This window comes from Apodemus sylvaticus, chromosome 10, assembly GCF_947179515.1.
Source record: "Apodemus sylvaticus chromosome 10, mApoSyl1.1, whole genome shotgun sequence".
Lineage (NCBI taxonomy): Eukaryota > Metazoa > Chordata > Mammalia > Rodentia > Muridae > Apodemus > Apodemus sylvaticus.
The window spans coordinates 40833889-40848590 of NC_067481.1; the positions used below are offsets into that span (position 1 = coordinate 40833889).

The 14702-nt window shown below is 48.7% G+C and overlaps 1 protein-coding gene across 2 annotated transcripts; it reads left to right on the forward strand.

Annotated features, from left to right (window-relative positions):
• The first annotated feature begins 523 nt into the window (after positions 1–523).
• On the forward strand, positions 524–13848 carry Rad51d (RAD51 paralog D). Of its 2 annotated transcripts, XM_052195385.1 has the most exons (10): positions 524–786; positions 1073–1134; positions 1306–1424; positions 6726–6807; positions 7061–7195; positions 7701–7796; positions 9934–10024; positions 10125–10195; positions 12311–12478; positions 12642–13848. In XM_052195385.1, the coding sequence occupies exons 1-10, from the start codon at positions 705–707 to the stop codon at positions 12723–12725; spliced, it is 990 nt and encodes a 329-aa protein (XP_052051345.1). In that variant the 5' UTR covers positions 524–704; the 3' UTR covers positions 12726–13848. The 2 variants fall into 2 exon arrangements, with proteins under 2 accessions (XP_052051345.1, XP_052051346.1); XM_052195386.1 differs by lacking the exon at positions 12311–12478.
• Positions 13849–14702: the final 854 nt, after the last annotated feature.

The window sequence follows — 14702 nt, forward strand, 5'->3', positions numbered from 1 at the left end:
AAAAAAAAAAACAAACACACACACATACACACATATATATGATAAAATTTGATACATTTGGAAAATACAGGGTCACAGGTGCCCTCTGTGAATTTTGCTGGCTCTCAGCTCCATTATACAATCTGTAATGATCTGAATTGGCTTCTTTTCATTGTTTCCCTAACATGAATGCCACTAGAAGTCAGGGGTGCTTCACTCATAAGTATTGAGAGTATTGAGTTAGGTAGAGTGAGAACGTCCCTGAGCTTTGCAAATAGAGGCTGGTGTACACAAGACTCATTGGAAGGATGTGTGTGTGTGTGTCGGTGTGTTGTGTGTCGGTGTATGTGTGTCTGTGTGTCTATGTCTCTGTGCATGTGTGTTTGCAGTGACTAGGACCCAGCACAGTTCTGCGGACTTGCAGATGGCTGGCGCCGAGTCGCAAGGCCGCCGCGTTTGCCCACATGGTCAGCAGATGGCGCTGCAGGCCTGGCTCACAAAAGATGCTCCAGACGCGGAACCCGGAAGCGTCGGCCGGGAGGGGGCGGGCCCAGGGCGTTGGAGTCCTGCGAGTTGGGAAGTTGCATCCTCTTCCCGCCCCTTCGTCCCGCGCGGGCACGCCAGGACCTTTTCCTTAAGTAGAACTGAGGAATGCCCGGAGTAGGGGACTCGACGAGCGCCCACGTGACATACAGCCCCCAGGACGTCCTGGGTTTGCAGGGAATATGGGCATGCTCAGGGCAGGGCTGTGCCCGGGCCTGACCGAGGAGATCGTCCAGCTTCTGAGGGGCCGAAAGATCAAAACAGGTGACCTCATGGACACAACCCCGGGGGTTGGCGCCGTGATCTTGGTACACGTACGGGGCCTTTTGCGGCCGCACTCCTGACTTCCTGGGGAAGCTGGGCTCGTAGTAGTTGAAGCAGAGGATTTTACTGAGTGCTGGGCCCCTTGCCGGGTCCTGTATCAGGGCTTGTTTGCTCGAGATCGGAAGTAGAATAAGACCTTAATCCCATTTCACTACAGAGAAAAGGGCAAGCATGGCTAGGCTAAGGCGTTCCTGCTGCCAATCAGTTGCACTTGCTCTCTTTCCAGTGGCCGACCTGGCAGCTGCCGACTTGGAGGAGGTAGCCCAGAAGTGTGGCTTGTCCTACAAGGTGAGCTCGCCATCTGCAAGCTCCATCCCAACCTGTCTGCTTCCCACACTGCAGGATCAGAGTTCCTTGGACTTGATAAAAGGGGGGCGCTAGACCTGGAGTGCTCTGTGGGGCAGCTGCTCTTAGGTCAGTCTGGCCGCCCTGGAGCCTGAGTGTCCACCCTGTTGGCAGGCCCTGGTTGCCCTGAGGAGGGTGTTGCTGGCGCAGTTCTCGGCTTTCCCATTAAATGGTGCAGATCTCTATGAGGAACTGAAGACTTCCACTGCCATCCTGTCCACTGGCATCGGAAGGTTTGTATGTGAACCTGGACAAGGTAGAAGCAGAGCCCCGTGCTGAGGCTACCGAGGACAGGGCTGGTGAGGGCAGTCTGGAGCTGTAGAGGAATCTGCAGGCATGTGGGCTCCTGAGTCTTTTTCCTTAGAGTAAAACTATAGGATTTCTTAGCCTCAACACCATGGATACTTGGGGGCGGGGCAAGTAGTTATTTGCTGGGATTGAGATATCCTGTGCATTGAGAGACATTTGGCAGCATTCCTGTTCTCTCTCTACATACCAGATGCCAAGATGCCCCCAGTTATAACAATCAAAAAATGTCTCCAGATATGACTCAGTATCTCCAACAAGCTAACTTTTCCTGTAACATAAGATGTCCTTAAAACCCCACTATTCAGTAGAGTCCATGAGACTTCAGAATAAAACGAGTGAAACCCAGGAAAGGATTGAGTTCCTGGGAGTCTACACTTTCTCGCTGATACTTGGCCAGTGGTTTTCAACCTTCCTGGTGCTGTGACCCTGAAATAACAGTTCTCATGTTGTGATGACCCCAACCATAAAATTATTGTTTTGCTACTTTGTAACTGTAATTTTGCTACTGTTATAAATCATAGTGTAAATATCTAATAAGCCGGATAGTTGGATCTGCCACCCCTGTGAAAGGGTTGTCGTCAAAGGGGTTGTGACCCACTGGTTGAGAACTGCTGCCCTCGGTTATAGATGTTAGAAATATTGACCTCCCTTGTGGTTAGGCTAAGAAAGCGCCCGGCAGAGGTGAGCCTTGGGTTGTCTCATTCAGAACCTGCTGCCTTTACCATCTGAGGCAGCAGCAGGGAGGGGCTTACTCTCTGAAAAAGCTACATTGTGCCTTGTTTGTTGTTGGGGTGGGAAAGAATTGGAAGACAACTGGCATTTTCTGGCCAAGCGAGTCTGACCTCTCTCCTGGCCTCTTTGTGCAGAGTTTGATGAATAACACCGCCATCTCAAAGGTCTTTAGATTGGTCTGGCTCGTGCTGCTTCCATAACACATTCTCTTGGCAAGGTCCGCACAGTTGGGTGCTTGCTCTCGCTGGTTGGGGGTCTGTGCTTGTAATCCATCAAACGTTGGCTGAGTGCCTACTGGGTGCCAGGCCCATGCAGATGCTCTCTGCAGGAGTGGGGCTCAGTTTCTTCACTTAGTTCCATTCCGAGGTATACTTGAAGGTGAGTGGCCACTGTGAAAGCATTTGTAAGCTACAGGGCATAGCTGTGCAGGCCAGACAGGCCAGCCCGGAGAGGCCAAACAGGGATCTGGTGCTGCTGGTTTGGGTTGTGTAAGAGAGATGTGAGAAGAAACCATGAGATAGGGTGTAGATTTGAAGAGTCAAAGGTGTTGGTTTGCTGGACTGGAGAGTTGGCTCAGGAGTTAAGAGCACGCCTGTATCCCAGCACTCTGGGAGGCAGAGGCAGGCGGATTTCTGAGTTCGAGGCCAACCTGGTCTACAGAGTGAGTTCCAGGACAGCCAGGGCTACACAGAGAAATCCTGTCTCGAAAAAACCAAATCTAAAAAAAAAAAAAGAGCACTGACTGCTCTTCTGAAAGTTCTTAGTTCAAATCCCAGCAACCACATGGTTGCTCACAACCATCTGTAATGGGATCCGATGCCCTTTCTGGTGTGTCTGAAGAGAGTGACAATGTACTCATACTCACATACCTGTGTAAAAATCTTAAGGAACAAAGGTGGTTTGCTAGGTTTTAGACTTCCCTCCAGTGTGCTATGCCTACCTAATGGATAACTTTGAAACCTTGGAGGTAAGACAAAGTTAGTGAAACTTGTGATTTGCATGCGTTAAACCTGTTAAACTGGGTCCTTTGCTGTGGGCGTTCTTGGAGTCCTGAGGTGCAGTGTCAATCTTTGTAGGGCAGGAGAGCATAGACTCACCGTGGGGAATTCGGTAGATGGAGGGGCGGTTATGCCTTGCAAGCCAGAGCTTCTGTCTGTTCATCTCTTTTGGAAGAAGGTTTTCAGGAAACATGAGGCAAGGTGTCTGAATGAGTGACTGAAGAATAACTGATGGGAACTTCTGTGGGAGAGGTGGGGAGAAATCCCAGAAGCCTCTGCCTTCTAGGCAGGCCTGGTTGGAGTCCTTCTGCATATAGATATGCTCAGAGGTAACTGGGGATGTCCTGGTAGGGGGTCCTGCTCCAGAAGCAGTGGGAGGAGCCAGGGATGGAATTGCAAATAGGGAGTTGTTTAACAGGCAGTTTGGGAAGTACCTTATGGAGGTGGGGCCTCAGAGCCCAGTGTGTGGTTGATTTTTTTTTTTTTTTTTTTTTTTGAGATTTTGCTTTAGCTGGTCATGATGGGGGCATGTCTTTAATCCCAGCACTCGGAAGGCAAAGGCAGGTGGATCTCTGTGAGTTCGAGGCCACCTTGGTATTAGGAACCAAACTGAAGTCTTCAAGAGCAGCAGTCTTAGCTGCTGAGCCATCTCCAGCCTACTCCCTATATGATAGGTTCTCTGTTTGTTTGTTTTGTTTTTCCAAGGCAGGGTTTCTCTGTGTAGCCCTGGCTGTCCTGGAACTCACTTTGTAGACCAGGCTGGTCTCGCACTCAGAGATCCACCTGCCTCTGCCCCCTGAGTACTGGGATTAAAGGTGTGCACCACCACAGCCATCATGTGATGGGCTCTTAAGTTGGGTCCTGCCGATAGAACTTATTTACTCAATCAAGGACAGTGTTCCCCAAATTTGTCTGCAGACTGGGGTCACTAAGGAAGGGATACAAGCAGTTTTTTGATGTTTTTTGATGCTCCTGGGTGACTCCAGACAATTGCTGATAGAAGCTACTTTTTAAAAATTCGCCCGGAAGCTGGCTGCAGGGGTGTGTGCCTAGTCCCAGGGGCAAAGAGACTGAGATAGGAAGACCATCTGATGCCAGGAGTTCAAGGTCAGCCTGAGTTAAGACCCTTGTCACAAAAAAGGAAAGAGAGGGGAAAAAAAGACAAAAAGCAGAAAGACCTTGTAATGTGCAGGCAGAATTGATTCTCAAACTTGAGCATGCATCCAAATCACACAGAATTGGCTCTTTCTCTCTGTCTGTCTCTGACACACTCTCTCTCTCCCTCTCTATCCCTCTGTTTGTGTGCATGTGTATCTGTTCATATAAACATGAATGCCAGAAGACAACAGATATTATTCCTTAGAGACCATCCACCTTATTTATTTTATATTTCTTATTTTCATGTGTATGAGTCTTTTGGCTGCATGTATATCTGTGTACCACATTCATTCCTGGTGCCCTTGAAAGTCAGAAGAGGGTATTAGACTCCCCGTCCCCCCATAACTGGAGTTACAGATGTTTATAAACTACAATGTGGGTGCCAGTCCTCTGTAAGAGCTGCCAGTGCTCTTAATCCCTGAACCATCTCTAGTCTCTGTGTGTTGTTTTGATGCAGGGCCTGGGACTAGTTAACTAGCTTAGGTGAGCTGGCAGTCAGCCTCAGGGAATCACCTGCCTCAGCCTTCCCACCACTGGAATTAGAAATGCATGCCACCCCAGCACTGGGGAGGCAGGGGCAGGCAGACCTCTGAGTGTGAGGCCAGCCTGGTCTACACAGTGAGTTCCAGAACAGCCAGAGCTGGCTTTTTTCCCCCTTTTTAAATTTACTTAGTTTAATTAGCATGTATCTTGTGTGTGAGTGTGTGCACATGTATGCAGGGGCCCGGAGAGACTAGAGGTAGCAGATGCCCGGGGTAGTTATGAGCCACCTCCCCAGCCCCTCACCCTCAGCTTGTTATATAGGTTCTGGGGATCAAGCTAAGGTCCCCATCCTTGCAAGACAAGCACTGTTATGAGCTATTGTGTCAGCCCCCACCTGGACGGAGTTCTTAAACTTCCGAGGCAGGAGCTAACTCTAGAATCTCTGAGCGTGTTGCTGATGCAGTTGATCTGAGCCCAACCCTCGGAGAACAGGCTTCCCATGACTCTAGGAGAATGGGATCAGGAGAGGCTAAGACTAGAGACCTATTAAGTAGATTCTTATTAAACAGACACAGAATGTACGTGTTCCAAGAAGCCACAGAGTGGTGTAAGAACCAGAGCACAAAAGGAACCTGTGGCTCCTGAGTTAAAATAGGTGGAGTAGTGACTGGTTGGTGCTTGTCATGTGCTGATAGATCGTGCCTGGTCATCAGGAACCTCTTCAGAGGCCTGCAGTCTGTGATTGGTAATGCCGAGGGAGGGGCGTGGTCAGGCATTGGTCCAGACTAAAACATAGAAACTTCAGCTCCAGTCTTGGGCAGAATGTGGAGGGTAGCGACCTACTTCCTGGTGGCTCAGGGGTAGAACTCGGCTTAGGAAGTGGCCATGTTTTGAGGTTCATCTCAAAGCTCCCACACTAGAGTTTTGACAGTCAGACCACTGTCCTTTTCTTCAGTAACATTTACTGTGTGCCTGCAGGGGCTTTCCGGCTTTGTGCTAATACTGGAGATATAACAGGGGCAAAGGCCCCAGAGTGATTCTACCAGATGAGGGAGGCAGACAAAAACAAGCAAATAAAAAATAATTACAAACTCCCAGAACTAATAAGCGAGTTTAGCGAGGTCTGGGGATACAAGATCAACACATAAAAATCAATTGCATTTCTCTGAATTCATGATGAACACGTGAAAACTGAAATTAAAAAACCACAGCGCCATTTGCTGCTGCGTCTAAGAAAAGGAAATACTTGGGTCTAAATCTGACAAAGCCCGTGTAGAATTTGTCTGCTGAAAATTAGAAATGCTGATGAAGAAGATCAAAGGTGACCCAGATAAATGCAGAGACGTTCTGTGTTCATGGATTACAAGACTCTACATTAGTGATGCCAACGTTACCCAACCTTGTTCTTTTTCTTCTTCTTTTTTTTTTTTACTTGATACTAGAGGTTGAACTCTGGGCTTTGCATATGCTAGGCAAGCACTCTACCATTACCATTAGCTGTCTCTCCAGAAGAAAAAAACCAAACCATATACATACACCACACACACACACACACACACACACACACACACACACACGGATGGAGCAGAGTTAAGTGGAGAGGTGCATGGTCAGGCATTGGTCCAGGCTTTAACACAAAAATTCAGCCCCAGTCCTGGGCAGACCATGCACACATACATATGTATATATATGTTTTGTTTTGTTGTTTGGGGAGCCAGGGTCTCATTATGTTGCTGCTAATGGCAGGGTGGGATCGAAGTGCCTGGTTTACTTCCCAAATTTATCTGCAGGTTTAATGTAGTTTCTTCCCTCCTCTCTTTGCCCATCCCCCATTCTCTCCTCTTCTGCTGTTAGCTTGGACAAACTACTTGATGCTGGCCTCTATACTGGGGAGGTGACTGAAATTGTGGGTGGCCCAGGTAGCGGCAAAACCCAGGTACCCATGGGTCCAACAGTGGAGGAGGGTTGGGGAGGTGGGTGCATGGTCCTAGAGTCCTTGAGGTGGGGGGGCTACTTGCGGGTATCCTTGTGGGTTTCGAGGTCAGACCAGACCAGATGGGTGCTGAGAATGGGTATGATCTTGGCAAGTGTGTGATGTTGGAATCTGGGCAGGACGGGGAGTTGCCTGGTGGCCTCCCCCTCTTCTCCAAAGGTTTAGGTTTACCCAGCACCCCATCTTGTCTCTGAAGGTGTGTCTCTGTGTGGCTGCAAACGTGGCCCACAGCCTGCAGCAGAGTGTACTGTATGTGGATTCCAGTGGAGGAATAACAGCGTCCCGCCTCCTCCAGCTACTACAGGCTAGGACCCGAGATGAGGAGAAACAGGTAGGGGGCAGGGTAGCCAGGGTCCCGTAAAGTCCTGAGGCTAGGGGACCTCCTGACCCTGTACATTGTAAGGGTTTACATCGTCTGTGGGAATCATCATTTTCACTTTGAACCTCGAGAGTCTTTTGCATCCCTAAAGCTGCTCATGTTAAAGTCACCATCCCAGCTTGGCTGCCTCCCACACAGACTCTCCTGGAACTTTAAGGCCTCGCTTACTGTAGACCAGAGCAAGCAAACACCTAGCATCTGTGTTTCCAGCCCAGTTCTTGCTTGCGCATGGCAGGCATCACTAATCAATCAGATCCGTCCTTCCTGCTGAATTCTGAATCTCTTAGCCCACTGTAAGGTTAGTCACCACTGTGAGATCCAGCCCATTAGGCACAATCCATTTGTCATTCTGGATGCCAGCACTGTGTCTAAGTGCCTCTTTCAGCTTTCTGATTACTCTCCTCGGCTTTCCTGGATTCCCTCTGCAAGTCCCCACTCCTCTTTCTTTTCCCCTCAGGCAAGTGCTCTCCAGAGGATACAGGTGGTGCGTTCATTTGACATCTTCCAGATGCTCAATATGCTGCAGGACCTTCGGGGCGCCATAGCCCAGCAGGTGAGCTGCTGAGCTGCCTGTTTCCGCTTTATCCAGCTGGCCAGGTGTTGCCTGTGTGCTGGCCGGTGTCTGACCACAGTCTATATTTAGAATGCATGTGTCCACTGAGTGTAGCATCTCCAGCTGTGTTTGCACATGCACGCCCCTAGCCCCCAGGTGCGATTCCTTGCTAGTTTACAGGCTCACCAGCCGGGAGCACGGTGAGTGCCTTGAGTCCGGGGTTATATTGTCTTCAGTTCTGCATTACTCACTGAAATCAATTAGAAAAACTTTTGTGCCAGGTGTGGTGTCACGTACCTTTAATCTCAGTGCCCAGGAGGCGGAGACAGGTGGATCTCTGTGAGTTGGAGGCCAGCCTGGTCACAGAGTGAGTTCCAGGACAGCCAAAGACTACACAGAGAAACCCACTCTCAAAATCAAACAAACCAAACAAACAAAAAAAACCTCCATAAATGGTGTGTGTGTGTGTGTGTGTGTGTGAGAGAGAGAGAGAGAGAGAGAGAGAGAGAGAGAGAGAGAGAGAGAGAGAGATGGGGGATGGGGGATGGGGGTCTCACTATGTAGCTCTGGCTGGTTGGGAACTTACAAAGATCCCCCTGCCCTGTCTCCTGAGTGCTGAGGTTAAGGGAACCTGCTTCACTGCATCTGGCTAGGAGACTCCTGAGGCAACCTGATTGTCCTTTGTGAGACTGGAGGTTGGCACTAAGTCCAGTGTCTGATCCTCCTGCTTTTCCTCTCAGAATTGGCAAATGACTGTTGTAGCCCTAAACATTTTGTACACATCCACTTAGGTTCATAGTCAAGCAAGTAAGTGATAAATTTTGTTTTTATTATCTCTTCCCCCATTTTATTAAGAAAAAAAACATATGGCCAGGCAGTGGTGGTGCACGCCTTTAATCCCAGCACTTGGGAAGCAGAGACAGGCGGATTTCTGAGTTTTGAGGACAGCCTGGTCTACAGAGTGAGTTCCAGGACAGCCAGGGCTACACAGAGAAACCCTGTCTCAACAAAACGAAGAGGAAGAAGAGGAGGAGGAGGAAGAAGAAGAAAAACATACTCTAGGATTACTAGTAGACTCTCTCTTCTTACATTTAGTTAGCCAGTTTGATTTTTTTTTTAAATTGTAATACTAAGGACCTGGTCAGGAAGCTCCATAGATAAAGGTGCTTGCTGCTAATTCTTACAACCCAAGTTCAATTCCCAGGACCCACATGGTGGAAGGAGAAAACTAACTTCTTCAGGCTGTCCATGAATATATGCACGCACACACACACACACACACACACACACAAACAGACTTTTTAAACTATGATGTTAGGGATATAATCCAGGACTTATACATGTTAGGCAAATATATACTGCACCTGAGGTACCCCTGCAGCCAAAGTTGGCCCCAAACCAGTCATCTCTATAGTTATTTTGAACCAGGGGCTGGGCTTGTAATCACTGATGTCAGGAGATTTCTACCCAGTGCTTGAACATGTCCAGACTAATGTTTAGAAGAAAAGGAGAAGGAGATTTTAAATGGCATATGGCTGGTTTGTTATTGTTGTTACTGTTTTTTTTTTTTGAAAATTGTTCTAAGATTTTTTAAAATTATATTCTATGTGTATGAATGTATAGTATATGCCTAGTGGGCTTGCTTGTTGCCCTTGGAGGCAAGAAGAGTGCATTTGATTCCACTGGAACCGGAGTTACAGAAGGTTGTGAACTATCATGTGGGCACTGAAAATCAAACCCAGGTTCTCTCCAAGAGCAGCAAAGGACTTGCTGTGCCATTTAGAGGGACGGGGTAATGGGGGACTGTACTGGTTGGTTTCACCCTCTCCCATTTCTGCCGTCCTCCCAAGTGCTGGGATTAAAGGCGTGCAACCACTACCAACCATCTTAAACTTCAGAGAGACAGAGAGAGAGAGAGACAGAGAAAGATGGATAGAGAGTCAGAGAAGCCAACTCTCTGGAGTCGATTCTCTCCTTCCGCCTTTCTAGGAATCACACCCAGGTTATCTGGCTGTGCTGCAATCGCCTACTTCTGCTGAGCCATCCCACTGGTCTCCACCTTCTAATAGAGGAGCTTGCCCAGGGCGGGGCCCTAGGGGTCATTGTAAGTGATATCTGCTTTTCCCAATTCCTACAGGCGGCAACTTCTTCAGGCACTGTGAAGGTTGTGATTGTGGATTCTGTCACTGCAGTGGTTGCCCCACTTCTGGGAGGTCAGCAGAGGGAAGGTGAGGACCAGAAAGAAAGCCTGGGGACAGGGTGGGGACTTCACCTCCCAGCCCCGCCCTTTGGCCCTCTGCTGCCCCTCCTGTCTGCTCCTTCCCCCAGGCCTGGCCTTGATGATGCAGCTGGCCCTAGAGCTCAAGATCCTGGCCCGGGAACTGGGTGTGGCGGTGCTGGTAATTTCTAGCTCTCTGTTTCTCCTAAATGTTAGTTTGGAATTTAATAGCTCTTAAGTGGACAGAACACAGAACCCAGCTTCTACAGGTCAGAAAGGTGTTACTGTCTTGCTTTTTGTTCTGTGTGTGTGTGTATTTGGCTTTTTGAGACAGGTTTTGTTTTGTACAGCTCTGGCTGTCTTAGTACTTGCTCTGTAGATCAGGCTGGAACTCAGAAATCCATCCCCCTGCCTCTGCCTCCCAAGTACTGGGATTAAAGGCATGTACGTACCACCACCAGCATTGAAAACAAAAATTTAAAAAGGAAGTTTGGTGGTCCCAACCGCCTGTAACTCTAGCTCCAGGAGACCCAGTGCCCTTTCCTCCTCTCTACAAGGCACCTGTACACACACACACACACACACACACACACTCACTCAAATGCAAACACGTGTAAAACATAATTAAAGCTAATGAAAGTCTCTCTACATAACCCTGACTGTCCTGAAACTCTCTTTGTAGACTTTGTTCAGGCTGGCCTTGAACTCACAAGAGATCTGCCTGTTTCTTCCTCCTGAGTGCTGGATTTTTTTTAAAGATTTATTTATTTTATGTATATGAGTACACTGTAGCTGTACAGATGGTTGTAAGCCCTCATGCGGTTGCTGAGAATTGAATTCAGAACCTCTGCTCTCTCCAGCCCAAAGATTTATTTATTATTATATGTAAGTATACTGTAATTGTCTTTAGACACACCAGAAGAAGGTGTGAGATCTCATTACAGATGGTTGTGAGCCACCACGTGTTGCTGGGATTTGAACTCAGGGCCGTTGGAGGAGCAGTCAGTGCTCTTAACCACTGAGTTAGTTGGTTAGTTAATTTCCAGCCCCTGGAATTAAAGGAGTATAATTGCTGAGTCAGGGCTACCTGTACTTTAGCCTTTCTATTCTTGACAGTGTCTTACTAGGCTTTCAGGCTGCCCTCAAACTAGACTGTGCCTGAAGGGCTGGGACTGCAGACACATACCTCCACGCCCAACTATGTGGGCCTTAAGGGTCTAGCCCTACTTTGAGGAAGTGTTATGCTAATTTGTGTACCTGCTAGCACTGTGGAAGGACCTGTTTCCTGCTCATTCAAATGCAGGGTCCTGGGCCTCCATCTTCTGGCTTCTGGGTGTTTGTGGGTACTTAGGGCTCAGTCTCTGGCATAGAAAGGAAGGAAGCCATAGTCGCTATCCTCCGGAGGCTGTGGTTTGAGTGCTTCTGTGGCAAGTCTGCTTAAGACTAGCCCCAGAAAAAGAGGGGCGGGGGTAGGGGGATGATGTTGGAGAAATGGCTCAGAGGTTAAGACCACCAGTTTCTTTTCCAGAGGTCCTGAGTTCAGTTCCAAGCAACCACATCATGGTGGCTCACAACCATCTGTAATGTGATCTGATGCCCTCTTCTGATGTGTCTAAAGACAGCCATAGTGTACTCATATACATAAAATAAATAAATCTTTTTGGGGGGGGGAGGGGGTTGGTTTTTTTTTTCCGAAACAGGGTTTCTTTGTATAGCCCTGGCTGTCCTGGAACTCCCTCTGTAGACCAGGCTGGCCTCGAACTCAGAAATAGGCCTGCCTCTGCCTCCCAGAGTGCTGGGATTACAGGCATGCGCCACCACCACCACCCCCCACCACCCCGCCCCTCACCCCCCACCCCCTCATCCCCCACCCCCCACCCCCCCACCCCCCGGCTTAAATAAATCTTTTTTAAAAAAAGGAAAAAGAAGGCTAGTCCCACATATTGGGACTCTTCATCAAACTTTCCCTCTATCCCCTACACGAACACACTCTAGACCCAAAGGGCTGGCTACACTGTTCTCAGGATGCCAGTGAAAGGCCCAAGAACAGTACTGGCTCGACTTTAGCAAAGAGTAAATAAAGGGACCCCAAATGCCATACTTGATGTAAGGCATAAAGCACTGAGGCTTTATGAAAAGCTGGGTGCAGGTCAGGAAACCTAAGTTGTAGTTCTAGATTCAGCTATACGTTATAGTACCAGGGAGAGCCGTAAGTCAGATATCCTGTCTGTAAAAGGAAGCTGTGGGAACAGGTGTCCTGGGTCCTGCCATCGTGGATCCATGTCCATTTCTGCAGGTGACCAACCACTTGACTCGAGACAGAGACAGTAGAAGATTCAAACCTGCCCTTGGGCGCTCCTGGAGTTTTGTGCCCAGCACCCGGGTTCTCCTGGATCTCCCCGAGGGGGCTGGAACATTAGGTAGCAGCCAACGCACAGTGTGTCTGACCAAGTCTCCCCGCCAGGTGAGCCAACCCAGGAGATGCCAGGGATCTTGGGCCCTGGTGAGAGTACTTTCCATGACAAGTGTATCTCATTGAAGGAATCTTTGATGCTGAAACCCTGAAACAAAAGCCAGCCACTTAGATTGCTGAATTCTACCTACCCCTCTCCTATCTCTTCTTCTAGCCAACAGGTCTGCAGGAGATGATGGACATCGGGACATTGGGGACTGAGGAGCAGAACCCAGAATTGCCTGGCAAACAGACGTGACACTGTTAATTGGGAAAGGGACAGCCTCAAGGCCCTTACAGCTTTCCTTCCCAGAGCAGCTGCTGTCTGATGATGCCACATGAGACCTGGCAGTGCAGATGTCTCAGGCTCCTCAGAAGACAAGCCTTAGTTCCATCAGCTTCACTGTGTGGGATCTCCTGGAGCCACTGGCCAGAGGATGCTGCAGTGGGAAGGACCTAGAAGTCCATCAGGGCCTCAAGTTTTCTTCCTTTGTGTCCACCCAATGTTTCCAGCGTTTGTTGAGGTCAACCTAGCTTGGGGCCTCACTGAAGAAACACAGCAGTACCTGCATGAATAGCTTCCTGATCCTGTGTGTTACCATTGGCTCCTAAATCCATCCCTCACACAGTAATTGAGCCTTTGCTTACCCATCCAACCTCTACCCCCCAATTATTTTGGCCTCTGTTTTCCCACGTGCAAGATGGCACTTTCTTAGTCTGCAAGTTACCCAGTAGAAACAACTAATTTCAGAAATTATGCATATCCTACTTTTAAAATATATACCAAGGAGGCCCTCTGAGCCCTAGAGCCACCCGATTTCCCTCAAGAAGGTTGTTTTTCAGTCCGTGCAGTGGGACTCCCAGAGAATGAGAGTGCTTCCTTCCCTGCTCGCTGACTGGATTTCACACACCTGCATACCTCACCCTGATAGGTGAGAACACAGCTCGCTGCTGTCCCAGGGATATAATTTACCAGGGAGAAAGGATATGACCTGCTCCCAGTGAACCAGACACTTGTTTCATATGCATGAAGCCCTGTGGGGTGCTTCCTCAGTATAGAGTAACCAGAGGTGCTGAACCGTGGCCTAACCCATAAACAGACACAGGAGAATTTGCACAGTAAATAGAGCCAGCTGGGAAAATTGATGCCGGCGTAAATAATACATGGCAAATCTAGTCTTTTATACAGAAATTCATTGCTGGTGGCTCTAAGATGCAGTATAATTACACCTCTCGTCCTGCCAGCTGTACCACAGCCTCGTGTCGTAGTGAATAAAATAACCCCCTGTCTGTTACCAGCACTATGGCCATCCATCTGAGAGTCGTAACTCTGCTGAAAGGGGAGGATGGTACCAGGGAAATAAAAGGCAGAGAGAAATGGCCTGGATTGTTTATGGACCAGTTTTTACCGGAAGGTCACGCTTGGTTAGAGAGCCTGTGTCTTAGCTGAAGGAAAGAGGGAACACAGTTACAAGATCTGATATTTAGGGCCAGTGAGAAGGCTCAGCAAATAAAGACACCTGCCACCAAGCCCAACAACCTGAGTTCAATCCCTGGGTCCCACATGATGGAAGGAGAGACGTGTCTCTTGCAAGTTGTCCTCCGATATGCCTCCTCACACCTGATAATAAAAATGTAACAATTAGCTGGGCTGTGGTGGCACACGCCTGTAATTGCAGCACTCTGGGAGGCAGAGGCAGGCGGATTTCTGAGTTCAAGGCCAGCCTGGTCTACAGAGTCAGTTCCAGGACAGCCAGGGCTACACAGAGAAACCCTGTCTCCAAAAAACCAAAAAAAAAAAAAAAAAAAAAAAAAAAAGTAATACTTAAAAAAAGAAAAGACATTTACAGGTGATGGATAGACATAAGTCTGAAGGATGGGGGCGGAGTGAATGATAAAGGGGTATGGGGTGTCTGTGCAAACAACAATGTGCGTGAACTTAACTCTCATACTGTCTTCCATAGAAGACCCCAGGAGACCTGCCTCGGGTATCCACCCCAGGGCTGGTTGGTTGGCTGATAAGTTCCTGCAGCCCTAGTGAGAAGCAATGCATTAAATCAGGAAAAGCAGATACTGGGCACTCCTGATGTTCTTTGGGCATTGAGACCTCATAGCAGTTGGTACCAGTCAGCCAAGGGCATGCTCGGGATGCTTCACAGGTTCTCAGTGCAGCTTTGCGGGGAACCACTGAACAGACAGACAGGGGCCCTGGTGTTCAAGGAGGAGCCTGGTGGCC